This window comes from Echinops telfairi, unplaced genomic scaffold, assembly GCF_000313985.2.
Source record: "Echinops telfairi isolate 266 unplaced genomic scaffold, ASM31398v2 ScPeMD7_7400;HRSCAF=8409, whole genome shotgun sequence".
Lineage (NCBI taxonomy): Eukaryota > Metazoa > Chordata > Mammalia > Afrosoricida > Tenrecidae > Echinops > Echinops telfairi.
In genome coordinates, this window is record NW_022111300.1 from 47,961,208 (window position 1) to 47,974,522 (window position 13,315).

At 40.8% G+C, this 13,315-nt stretch overlaps 1 protein-coding gene across 1 annotated transcript in view; it reads left to right on the forward strand.

The window, feature by feature from the left end:
- The window catches only part of RELCH (RAB11 binding and LisH domain, coiled-coil and HEAT repeat containing), a 121,701-nt gene that overhangs the window by 105,028 nt on the left and 3,358 nt on the right, over positions 1-13,315 (forward strand). The window contains exons 26-28 of the mRNA XM_045296067.1: positions 1,595-1,711; positions 5,373-5,461; positions 7,159-7,229. Of these exons, the coding sequence (XP_045152002.1) occupies positions 1,595-1,711; positions 5,373-5,461; positions 7,159-7,229 (277 nt within the window). The remainder of the gene's footprint in view (positions 1-1,594; positions 1,712-5,372; positions 5,462-7,158; positions 7,230-13,315) is intronic.

The window sequence follows — 13,315 nt, forward strand, 5'->3', positions numbered from 1 at the left end:
TGCCCTAAAATAACAGTTGAAGGCTGCTTGGAAAAAAATGAACGCAGCTAAAATTTTATTATTGTGACAATTACACCTTTTTTTTTCTTTTGCACTTAGTACCCAATCAAGGGGCTTCATTTTTGCTTTAAAACATTGTAATAGGAATATAATGCCCATTTGCAGTGGTATTGATGGTAATTAAACTACAACTTGGATCAAAAAGACTGTTAATCCAAACACCAGTTAGAATTTGGTTCTTTGGTTAGAGGTCATGGTTTCATGGGAAATCCCAGTGAATTGGCCTACCTAGTACCATGTTTTATTCAGCCTGCTAGTTTATTGCATTGCCTGGGATCTTTACAAGCTTATAAGTAGTCATCCAAAGTACAATTGGTCTCTGTTCATGTGGACCAACTGAGGAAGAAGAGCTAGAAGTAGGAGTGGGAAGTGGCATGTGTGACTGCTTGCCTCCATGAACACAACTGCCTCCTTTGCCATGAGACCAGAACTGGATGGTGCCCAACTACCGTTACTAAGCATTTTGATCAAAGAGTCTATAGACAAATTCTGATCCAAGAGGGAAAATACAAAATAGAGTTTCAACTTCCTGTGGAATCCAGATTTTCTGGAGCTGTGAAGCCAATAAGTAACCCAAAGCTTCACCATGAGACAGTCTTTAAACCTTAAACCCACAACACCTGAAGTCTTCTTAAATCCAGACCACTAGTTTAATTTAACTAGTAAAATAAACGAATATGCCTTGAGTATCGTGCTGTTTTAAAAACTTTATGGGATCTTGAAAGTTTGGATAGGAAACTCGGGACAGTGAGTTTTTGTTAATGGAAAAGAAACAACTTGGAAAAGGAATATGAGAATGGGTGCACACTCAAAGAATGTAATCAGTATCGTTGAGTTGCACACCTCGGAGCTGTTGAACTGGTTCTCCTGTGTATGTGCTCAACAACAACGGGATAACTATAAGAACAAGAATGTTGAATGCTAACCATCTGTACTTACAGATAGTTCTCTGTATTTGAGCGGATGGAGGAAATCCAGAGAACCACGGGACCAGACACCTGTGCTATAATGGGCTTCACAAATTTCATGGAGAAATGAAATGAAAAGATAATGGAACTTTTCCATAAAGTTTTTGAAGCTCCTTCATATTTCTTAACCCCAAAGGGGACATTGGTTATCTTAATGGCCCTTCTCCTTTCATGTTTCTTAGTTACAGGAGTACCTTTGGCCTTGTTCTTCTTGCAACAGTCCATGTTTAATCCAGAGCTTTAGTCCGTTGTTGCTCATTTTCACTCTGCTGCCTTGGAAGACTGAACATATTCAGCCATGCCTTGGAGATATCCTAAAGTGATAATACTCCATTCGAGACGGGTTTTTCCTTTCCTGAAGCTATTGCTTCTACCCCAGAATGCTTTTTGTAAGGTTTCTAAAATGGTTTAAAAGAACAGCATGTGGAAATTTGGTTTTCAATCATCCAGAATTAAGATAAAATTTTCTAAGCTAAATTGATAGAATATTTTTTTAAGTCTTAGTGTTTTCTTTGCATGCATTAGATAAAAAATATAACAATTTCTTTGTTTCTTTTTCCCCCTAGTTGTTATACCACATTTGCATAAGTTAGCCTTGGTGAACAATTTACAGATTGTGGACTCTAAAAGACTGGATATTGCTACCCATCTTTTTGAAGCCTACAGCGCACTTTCCTGTTGTTGTATCCTTGCTGACTAATGTGTATATGTGTTTACATAGCAGGTTTACAGTGGACTTCAATGTTAAAGAGTGAGAAATCGAATTTTTGTGGTCAGTGCCTTTAAGTAAAGATTGTGGGAAAATTAAAATGAGGATTGATTTCACACACACCCCTTGTTCTAGCCATCACATAATTTGAAAAAAAAAAGTTTTTAAATCCTCCATGCCTATGTGTCCAATCATTTTGAAAATATTGGTGGAATTCTTAGATATGTTACCTATATTAATAATAGAACCAGGCAAGAAATAGAAGGCAGAATGAGTTACAGCTCAAACATCTGTTAATCAAGGTGAGATTTTTAAATGAATGTTTAACCATCAGTGTTCAATATAGTACTATGAATATTTCTTACCAAGAAAACACACATTGGAAAAGCAAAAGCCATACTAAAGTATCCTCATTAATGACAAAGCTTAGAGAGGATCCTCTGGGCCTGTATCAACGACTCTATTTTAGAAGTGAAGGGATTAAGGTTTGAAGACATTAATGACTTCACTGTTTTTATAGCTAAAGAAACGTGGACTAGAACAAAAATGTTAGCCAGTTAAATGTTCTCTTTACAATCCTGTGGTTCCCTAGAAGAATAAAAGTAAGAAAGGGAGTAGAGATAAAGATGAGCAGTGACCATTATTCTCTTCCCTCCGTGCAAAATGAACCCCAACTTAAAAAACACCAGGAGAAATATATGATAAAAAAGAATGAAACGTTAAAAATTATAAAACTACATGCAAGACTGTATACCAGATAGTTATGACATTAAAAAGTAATGATGGGGAAAGGTTCTTAGTGATTGATATTTATGGTTTCACATTGGTATATACCATTTCAGAATAGTAAGCAGGGTTAACAGGTCATCTTTAATAAGGAAGTTTACAAAATTTACAAAATTCTGTTGACACTTTCTGGCACTGGAGCTTGAGTAAACTGCAAATGGAAGAACGTTATTTTTTATTTAGAATAAATCGTATAGAACAAAAACGGTAGGGTTATATGATAAGAGCTATTTGATCTTCTTGACATAGTAAAATTTGAGATTGTATGCATACATAGAGTTGAACATTTTATTTTAGGAATCTACTACAAATTACCTAATCAAATGGACAATATTATAAAATAGATTATAAATTAGGCAGATGCAACATGTTTTAATTGTATACTTAAGTTATCCATACATCTGTATGTTTTAGCTTCACAAAAAGCAGAACTTACGATCTGATTTTCTTGTCTTTTTTTTTTTTTTAATTTATCCTCTTGGCATTTTCAACTTGGAGAAAATGAGGAAGCAAAAAGAAAAAAGGAACTGATACTCTGAATTATCAAGGAAGAACTCTTTGGTAATGGGGAAGTGACAGGACCCTTGTAAGAAAGTCATAATGACAATTTGAAGTTTGCATCTCAAAGAAAAAAGCATTGGTGTATTTATACATGTTCCCTAGACTTTAGGGAAATAGATGTTTAAAACTTGAGCAACAAGTTACGTATAACCTTACATAGCAGGAGAGGTTTTAAAAAATAGGTCTCACAAGTGTGAAAGTCAGAAGGTCTTAAGTTTTAAGTTTTGTAAAATAATATCATCCAAGTGTGAAGACAATGGTTTCTAAGGAAGCCATTATACTGAAGGAGTAGGTTTGTGTGTTTAGATGGGCACAGACAAAAGTATGCACAAATACAGTAAGGGGAAGAGTTGTCTTAGCAAACAGCCCTTGCTGAAGTACTGAAAGTGTTAGTTTGACATGAGTCACAACTCAGACATGAGTCAACAGAGTGGTCACCCTTCTAAAACTGCCCATCATTGAAGGAGGAGGTAGAGATGATTCCTCATGGCAGAAAGGACTCAAGATCCTAAGGTCTCCTCCCAATTTTAGGAGTCTCGGATTCCATGGGGAAAGTAGGACCAAACAGTGAGTCGTGAAAGAGAATGACCTTCCTCATCTCTCCAAATAGGGGCATCATCAACTTCCCAGTCCATGTCCATATTTCCCTAGGTCAGACCTTTAACTACTAATACAAAGGTCACTCACAATGGTACTTTTTGGTACTTCTCCAAAATCTAAACAAAACTATTAGGGTGAAACTTTCGTTGGGATTGATTCAGCTAAACGATAACTGTATTTGCTACTGTATGCCAGCATATTTCTAGTACTGTCTATCTCATTAATAAGCCCTGGTGCTGCAGTGGTTCAGGAGATGAAGGGTGTATAAATAGCAAACAGACTGCTCTATGAAGACGGTAAGCCAAGATAGAGAGTTTGGAGATCACCTACATTGTGTCTATGAAATGGAATCAACGCGTTGGCAAGAGGCTTGATTTTTTTAATTCATGTTATTAATTATAGATGATTTGTTTATAGTTTTTACTAAAACTTGTCAAGACAGTTATTATATATCAGTTATTTTTTTTCTGAATGAAACTCATTATAATTCATTCCCCAGAAAAATACTGATTTAATATCAGTTATAAAGGAACTCAGGTGCTCTGGTGGCTTAGTGGTTACAAGTTGGACTGCTAACGTAAGATCTGCTCCTGTAAGGAGTTGCAGTCTTGGAAACCCACAGGGCAGTTCTGTCCTGCCCTGTAGGGTCTCTGTGAGTTGGCATCGGCTTGATGGCGGTGAGTTTGGTTTTGGTTTCATCAAGGAACTCATTTACTGGCATTTTTCTTTTTAATGTGGCATAATATTGAATAAGCTATTTTATCAGTTGTTATCATAACTTTGATCAGATGAGATTGTGCCACAATTGATGTGCACAAACAAGGTGAAAATTGTTACCTTGAGAAATGCATCTGCTTTAATTCCTTTGAATGTCAAGGTAACCAAGTGAAATTCAAAGATGACCAGGAAGTATAATCAGCACTAAACTTAAGTAAGCCAGCAAAAAGCTCTCTTAGCCATTCAGTGAGGAGGACCAATGGGTGGTCAGTTTGGAAAGGTGATTAAAGCAAGAAATCAGGGAAATCATATATAACTAAGACATTTTTAAGTCAAAATCACAAGTATGTTTTCCTTTTGCTAGTCTTTTTAAGTGAAACCAAGCATTTTTTTCATGTGAGTCTGCTAATTGGAGGTAAAGCATCCTCTTTCTTAAATAGAACACCTCATCTGTTAGGCAGTTGCCTTTGATTTTCAGTTTAGCTTTCTTTCAAAAGGATCCAGTAACACTTTATACTGTGTAGAATTATCCTCTATTTTTAAAAAAATTTTCCCAGTCATTTACAGCTGTCTCATATATACATAATGCAACAGCTCCAAAACATTTGTGTTTATTCCTTTATCCAAAACTTTCAACTTAGTTTATTGAAATAGAAATACTCTTTTCTGACTTTCTACTCATTTAAATATTCATTTAAGTTGCATGACTTAAATATGATTTCCACACTTTATATGTTTCTGTAAGATGGACTTAATGTATATAAAATTGACGGTTAGGAATTGACTCTTGATAATAACCAACTTCACAGTGGGAGCCCTACTTCAGGGAAGCTGATTGGCTGCCAACAATCAGGCTACCATAACTTCAATTAGAGAGCTTCCTGTGTATAATATCTAATCTATATTGTTTTATTGGATATAACAGCTGTTGGCCAGTTGTGGTTTAATTCCCTTAACTACTTCGTCTCAAGTCATTTCAGAAGACTTAATGGTTAACCACTTTTTACCGGGCCTCCGATGTTTACGAACTGACATGGAGCAGCTCTCTCCAGAGCATGAGGTGAGCTGCGGCGATCACGGGACCCCACGTCCTGCTGGATTAGTCTTCATGTGGCACCTGGCTGTGACCTGCTTAATTTTAAAAAATCTAGTTCCGTGTCATTTTGTAAATTTATTAGAAAATCTTGAGGGACTTGATTCACTCAGTTTAATTTTCTGAAGTAGGGCTAACACTGTACTTCACTGAGCAGTATGAGAATTTAATAGAATGTACATAAAGGGCTTTGTAACAAAAACGCTATCAATTGTTAATGATCGCTGACCATCAACTTTCTCAGAAAGAACATTTCTATTATCTTTCTCTATTTCCTCATCACTCTTTCCTCCAACTCCATTTCTCATCCTACTTCACTCCCTGTGTCTTACCAAAGCTTGTTTCATCATTTATCCCCAACCCTCTCTCTTGAACCTGTTTCCTACCATGGTCAGGTTGCTTACCCCCCACCCCCACCGGCCAAGCAAAGTGAAAACAGCTCTTCTCCATGCTTCCCTCAGACCGCCCCTTTCCTGTTCTGAACCCTGCCTGTTGGTGCATGAGTCAGTGACACCACACTACTGCAGTGCACCTGCCACTCTTCAGGCCCCTGAGCACCAGGGGTCACCCAGAAGAGGTGCTTTTCAGATGGAGTAGTCTCGGGTCTCCCTGAAGCATTTTTCTGTTTAACACTTCCCCTGGCTCTGGGACACACTTTCTTCCTACTCTCCAGTCACCACCCCGCCTCCCTCACATCACCTTTAAACAGTGATTTCCTTTTCCATTCGTTAGAATTGCTCCCTGTACTTGCCGTCCATATATATGTTGATGACTCACTCTCCCTGACCTCTTTCTTAAGCTTCAGAACTAATCTCTAATGGCCTCCTGTATATTCCCTCTGAATGCCCTGGAGATACTTTATCAGATTCAACTTGGCCAGTCTGCCCCACTTAACCAACCTGTTGTTGTTATTCTCTTCCCACCCCAATTTTGGCAAGTGGCACATACATTTTTGCCCAACCAGAATACTTCATTTTTCACATATGATACCATTATGTGCCACAGAGGCAAGGGAAGCACAGTTTGTAGAAACTATGGGCCTTATTTGCATAAAATACAGCAAATGATGACCTCAGAGCCTTTGATTAGGCTCTTCTGGTTCCTAAATCAGGGTTTCAATCAGGTTCATTCATGTTCAGAGAAATACTGCATCCAATATGTCTGTTCAGCATCAGCTCAAAGCCCTGCCTAAAACCATTGCTCACAGCTTCATCTTTCTCCCAACCGGTAACTGGTGGCTTCAAACCACTGAGCTTCTTTCTAGTTGGCAGCCCAACCCTTAACCCGCTGTGCCTCCAAGACTTCCTTAACCAACCCTCCCTCCTTTTCCTCCTAATGTGTTATCTCAGAAATCCTGCGGACACGTGGAGCAGAGCACTTTACCAGGAATGTGTGTATGGCCTTGTGTGTGTGTGCGCGCATTAAGTGTGTAGATGTATATTTTGACATTAGATGCTGGGGAAACTGAAGGAGAATAAGAAATCCGTCTTAAAGGCTGTCAATTTCTACACTCAGTCTAGGGATCGAATCTGAGTCCTTTTAACAAAGTAACTGCCAGAATGTAACCCTAATTGAGGGAATATTAATTGAGGGGAAATTTAGATTAAACTGTAGTCTGTCACGATGTAAACTGTACTTCACTCAAGTAATTTTCTTTCAACCAGGTGATCTTGAGTTCTATGATAAAAGAATGTGAACAAAAAGTAGAGAACAAGACGGTCCAAGAGCCTCAAGGGTAAGACTAGAATCCTTTTTGTAAGGCTGCCAGCTGCCTCCACTTCTCTCTGGGTCTGTGCTGTGCATGGGTTTTGAGTCTGTGTTCCTTTGGAGTCCTTTATTTAGAATATAAATAGATGATAATGTCAATGTTTCTCAAATGCTCATGCATAAAACCTTTAATTTGTATTTACCTAAGATTATTTCCATTGGGTGATCTTTTTTAGGGAGGGGGGAAATTGCTCATTTTTATAAGCAGACTTTTTTACCCCCTGCTCTTCTATGTTCTTACTGATTCCTTGAGACTATGAAGATTTTAACTTTTATTGTTATAACAATTTTTAAGTTAATGGAATAATGTGACTTGCCATGTCCTCACCATTTGTCTACAACAATTATCAACTGATAGTCACTTCCATTTAATCCGTGCACTACCTACTTCCCCTACCATTGTTTGGTGTGTTACTCGAAGATCATTACTATTTTAAAAACATAATCATAACATCACACCAAAATACAGTAAATCTTTTAATATCGTCAGCTATCTGGTTCACATTCAGATTTCAAGTTACCCCATAAATGTGTAGTGACTTGTTTGTCTTTTTTCTTTTTTAATCGTTTTATTAGGGGCTCATACAACTCTTATCACAATCCATACATACATCAATTGTGTAAAGCACATTTGTACATTCATTGCCCTCATCAATCTCAAAACATTTACTCTCCACCTAAGCCCCTGGCATCAGCTCCTCATTTTTTACCCTCCCCGCTCCCCCCTCCCTCATGAACCCTTGATAATTTATAAATTATTATTTTGTCCTATCTTGCCCTTCACCCACTTTTCTGTTGTCTGTCCCCCAGGGAGGAGGTTATATAGATCCCTGTAATCGGTTCCCCCTTTCCAACCCACGCTCCTCCACCCTCCCAGTATCGCCACTCACACCACTGGTCCTGAAGGGATCATCCGCCCTGGATTCCCTGTGTTTCCAGTTCCTGTCTGTACCAGTGTACATCCTCTAGTCTAGCCATATTTGTAAGGTAGAATTGAGATTGTAGTGGGAAGGCGGGGAGAAGCATTTAGGAACTAGAGGAAAGTTGTATGTTTCATTGTTGCTACATCGCACCCTGACTGGCTCGTCTCCTGCTCGAGACCCATCTGTAAGGTTGTTTGTCTTTTTTCTTTGCTGGTTTTTAAAAAAATCAGAATGCAAATGAGGTCTACACATTGTTGATAGGAGGAAGCTTCAAAAAGGTCATGTCATGGAAAAATGGAATGAAAAGATCATGGAATTCTTCAGGAACTTTTGGGGAGCCCCTCATCATATGTCTCTTAAGTCTCTTGGGGTTTTAAGTTTCCCTCATCTCTTTTGTTTCTCCACAGTTTCCATTTTGAAAACAGTAGGGCACTTGTTTTCTAGATTTCCACATGGTCCAAATGGTGCTGATTGCATCCTCCTGTGCCCTGTAATGTGCTCCTCCATACTGCCTACAAACTGGGGGTTGGGTCTAGCTCTAAAGACAGAATCAGATTTACATTTGCTCGTTTGGTTTTGTCTGGCAAGACTCCTTCCTAAGAAAACATGTGCCTTCATCATGAGACAGATAAATGGTTTTTTTCGTCTTGGTGAAGTTAACAGCCAACATGGGTCAGTACTCAGATCCACTAACTCACTAACTCACTCAAGGTTACAAGTGATATCAATCTCCCATTAACAATTAAGGTACTTCCGGAAGCAAAGAGCAAGTTCCCCATAACTGCTTGACAAAAGATTAATCATCTAAATCATACAAAAATTATACAAGAAATCTAGCCATTTAAATGCTAGATTCTTTCTCTTTATTTACTAGTTTCCAAAATAACAAAATTGCCTAACCCTCTGATGGTGATCAGTTAGATGTTTATCTGGTTTTGTTTTTGTTTTCTGTTTTTTAAGTACCATCCTAACCTTATAGTTAAGCACATTTTTATATACTTCAGTATGCCGCATTTGTTATCTGTATCTGATGATATTTGGTCAAACCTTTCAAGTGGGTTCCTAAGCTGACCCCTGGAATGAGAGGGCCATCCGTGTAAGCTGTCGAGAATTCCTTTTCAGGACAGAAAGACAAGAGGAGACAGTGTGAACTTGGTGGCTAAGTTGTTTCCAGGGATTAAAACGGCACCTCTCTATCAGTATTTACATTTGTAGGATTATTAACGTGGGTTTTACCTTTTTTGCTTATTTTCAGCACACTGGAAATGTAACTTTTATAAACATTTTAGGTTGATCCAGTAAAAAGTTATCCTAATAAGCCTCAGATAAAAGTAGGGGAAAATGGCTAAGATACGATACAGTGTCTATTCCTCTTCAACATATTTATTTTTATAGTAAAAACCCATGTAGGAAAACATTACTCATGATACCTGCTGGTATACAGTACAAGCAGATAAAAGAGGAAAAGCAGAAGCATCAGCATGCTCACCGCCTTGTCAGGGCTTAACACAACAGCCCCTTGGAAAAATGCCCCCCAAAATGACACAGGCAGTATGCACTGCAGGTATCGGGCCATTTGATAGAATTTCCCACTTGGAAGAAACATGTGGACTGGTTTGTGCCACACCCTGTGCCAGGGATCAGAGATCACTAAGACTAAATGATAGTGTTGTCATCTCTGGTAACTAGCAGTGGAGTACGTATAGATAGTATATACAAAGACATCTGCAGTCAGGTTGTAGACAGCCTAGTGACCCGTGTCTAAATGACACTGGTTCTGTAAATAGAGAATAGCCCCCTCTTCAACAGGGGCCAACAGAAGAGGCTGATGGAGAGCTTTAGGTACCTTAGTTCTACCATTCATGTGTTTTCTACAAATCTGTGTACCTAAGTTTCCCTCTACCAGGAATACTCTTGGCTTAGCTAGTTCCTATTCAACCTTCAGGTCAAAGTGTAGGTGTCATCTCTTGGAAACCTTCCTCGAGTCTATTCTTAACTAGAAGCACAAGAGGAAAGCCTTGAGTAGTAGAGGGTGGGCTGGAGGAAAAGGTGAGAACAGGTGCAGGTGAAGTTTCCATATCAGTACAGGGCCCTGCTCATTGCTGAGGGGGAGTTTGAAGCACTGGGATTTCATCCTTGAGGGTTCAAAGCAGTGGCTTTGAACTACAGGTTATGGCCCACTAGAGCATGTCATTAAATCAGCTCCATTTGTTGTGATAGGCATTTTCCCCCAAGAAATACAGTTCACTAAATAATAAAAGTACATCCCCTGTTCCCTTTGAAACCGGTGCCCATTGTCTGTGGCTGCATGGTGACTGCATCTCTTACTGTGGGGCTGTATCAGAAAGCCTGAAGAGCCTTGATCTGCAAATAAAAGAATGTGCAGAAACATGTTGGTATTCAACTTGTACTAAGTTTCACTGAGCCCTTATCTGGGCTGTTCACCAAGATGAGCACGAGCAAGCACATCCCCTCCCTCAGGGTGTTACGGGGAGAGCAAATACAAACTCAGGATAAAGGGCAAAGTAGTGCCAACATTTCTAAGGAAGCAGGATAAGGAATCTTCCAGTATAAACTTGGTCAGAGAGGCAGAAAGAACGAGGAAATGGATTATATGCAGCACTGTCAGCCCTTGAACAGAAGGGCAGAATGGTAGATCGTGACGAGCTGTAAGGAAGCTAGCGCATGGGGCGAGGAGAATGATCCAGTGCAGCCCATGAAGGTATAGGTGGCTGTGTGCATTCGAGTCGATTCTGACGCGCAGTGACCCTATAGGACAGAGCATAACGGCAGCATATATGGTTTCCGAGGTTGCCATCTCTACTAGAAGGAGCCCTGATGGAACAGTGTTTGGTTGATACCCAAAGAGTGCTCCTCCAACCCACCCGCCAGCCACTCCATGGAAGAAAGAAAGATGTGGCAGTCTGCTTCCATAAAGAATTGACCTGGTGGCAACGGGTTTGGGTTTTTGCGGTTATAGCTTGGTGCAAGCCAACTAGTGGGAGCAGCTGATGGGGCTGAACTGCTGAGCTTCCTGTCTGATCGATGAACTCACCACTGTGCCACCAGGGCTCCTTAAAGGTAGGTCAGCACCAAATACTGAAGAACTTTGTGTAGTATGTGAGCGGTTTGAGCTCTAGCCTATTGGCCCAGGGATGGCGAACTTTTTGACAAAAGTAGTAAATTTGGGGGGGGGACAAAATGATTTATGAATTATGAAGGGTTCATGAGGGAAAGGGAGTGGGGGGAAATGAGGAGCCGATATTAAGGGCTCAAGTAGAAGGCAAATGTTTTAAGAATGATGAGGGCTACAAATGTGCTTGACACAATGGATGTATGCATGGATTGTGACAAGAATTGTACGAGCCCCAACAAAATGATTTAAAAAACAAAACATTGGTGGGAGTGGAAAATAACATGAAAGGGACCCCGGTGGAGGTCAGCAGTCTGAACCCATCAACTGCCCCCCTGCGGGACAGAGACGAGGCCTTCTGCTCCCGTAGACTCAGCCTCAGAGACCCCCAGGGGCAGCGGGCAGTTCTGCCGCATCCTAGAACGTCACTATGAGTAGGCATCGCATTGAGGGCAGTGAGTGTGGGCTTGTGGGAGGGCCACCAATGATATCCCAAGCTAAGCTCAGTGAGTGTGGGGCCACGGGCCAAGGAGGTAGTGGCCGGTCACAGACCAAGAGGCTACCCAGGAAGAGTGAGGCCTTCGTACCCTAGTATTTACAACACAACAGCAGGGTAAGCAAGCCTTTAAGTTATTTTTAGGTAAAGAAAAACAGACTTTTCCAAGGGCAACAGGTGAACTGAAGGTCAGAAGGAAGCAGGCGGGGGCTCCTCACAGCTCTTGCCCCACCCCCAGGTGCCATGGGAGGGGTCTCTGGAAGGAGAAGGCCCTGCCGCCGGACCTCGGCAGCCACAGGTGCGGCAGAGCGTTCCTTCCACAGGTGGGGCAAGCGAGGCAGCAGCTCTCCCTTGGTCACTGGATTGGCTTGTGTGTATGATTCCATTTGTAGTGGATTGGCATGATTAATGCTTGGGGGCAGGGGGATTAATTTAAGGACTGAGTAGCTTATTCGGTTGGATTCTGAACCACAATCAGGAAATAGTCTTTATCTGGTGCAACCATAATTTCATTTTTCTTGGAACGAATTCGCAAGAAGGTGAGGTCATTCTGGGGGTCGATTTCTCGCACAGTGCTCCTTGCCTTCAAGATGAAGCTGTGCATGAGGTTGGCATACTGTGTGGTGGTGGGATTGTCCATGGTGCTTTTGATGGGAATGCCTTCCATGGTCACCACAATGATCCCCTGCACACCCTCCTGACGCTGCAGTCGCTTCCACCTGACGCTGCAGTCGCTTCTTCCACCTCTGCCATCTCGAAGCGATCCTGCAGCTCCAGGTAGTAAATCTTAAGGTTTGCTGGCCACTGCCTGTCAGGACAACTCAGGCAAATGGCCTCTGACAGTCTGGAAACAGAGGGGCCTGACCGAGTTCCAGTAGAACTTTATTGACAAACCAAACAGGCCTGGATTTAACTTACATCCCTTAGTTTGCTGTGACCTTTCCGGATTTGGGTTTTCAAATGTTACAGTCCATCAGAGCTACCTGGAAATCACTGGACCACATCCTCACAGAGTTTCTGGTTCAGAAGGCTTGGTTGGGGTGGAGTCTGAGAATTTGCATATCTAGTAAATTCCCAATGATGCTGATGAACAGAGGATTAGGTGGTGAGTATTGGCAATGAAAATAAAAGAAAATGATTGAAGATGCTTCATAGAGTGAAATCACAGGATTTGATGCCTGACTTGAAAAGTAATGGAGAGGGAGCATTCCACCACTCAGAACAGCAGAACGTGCTGGAACTGTTGGCCAAATAACAATTTAAATGGGTTGTTATTTCAAAAGCTTGCATGTGAAGAAAAAGTTACAGAAAGAGGTTGTAGTTTAATCCGTATTTTCAAAGTCATCTTTATGTATTCAATATTTGAAAGTTGAAGGAATGGATAAATTGGCACTTAAAGAGCCAAGAACGAAAGAGGGAACCGATTACAAGGAACTATATGTGACCTCCTCCCTGGGGGACAGACAACCGAAAAGTGGGTGAAGGGAGACGTCGGACAGGGC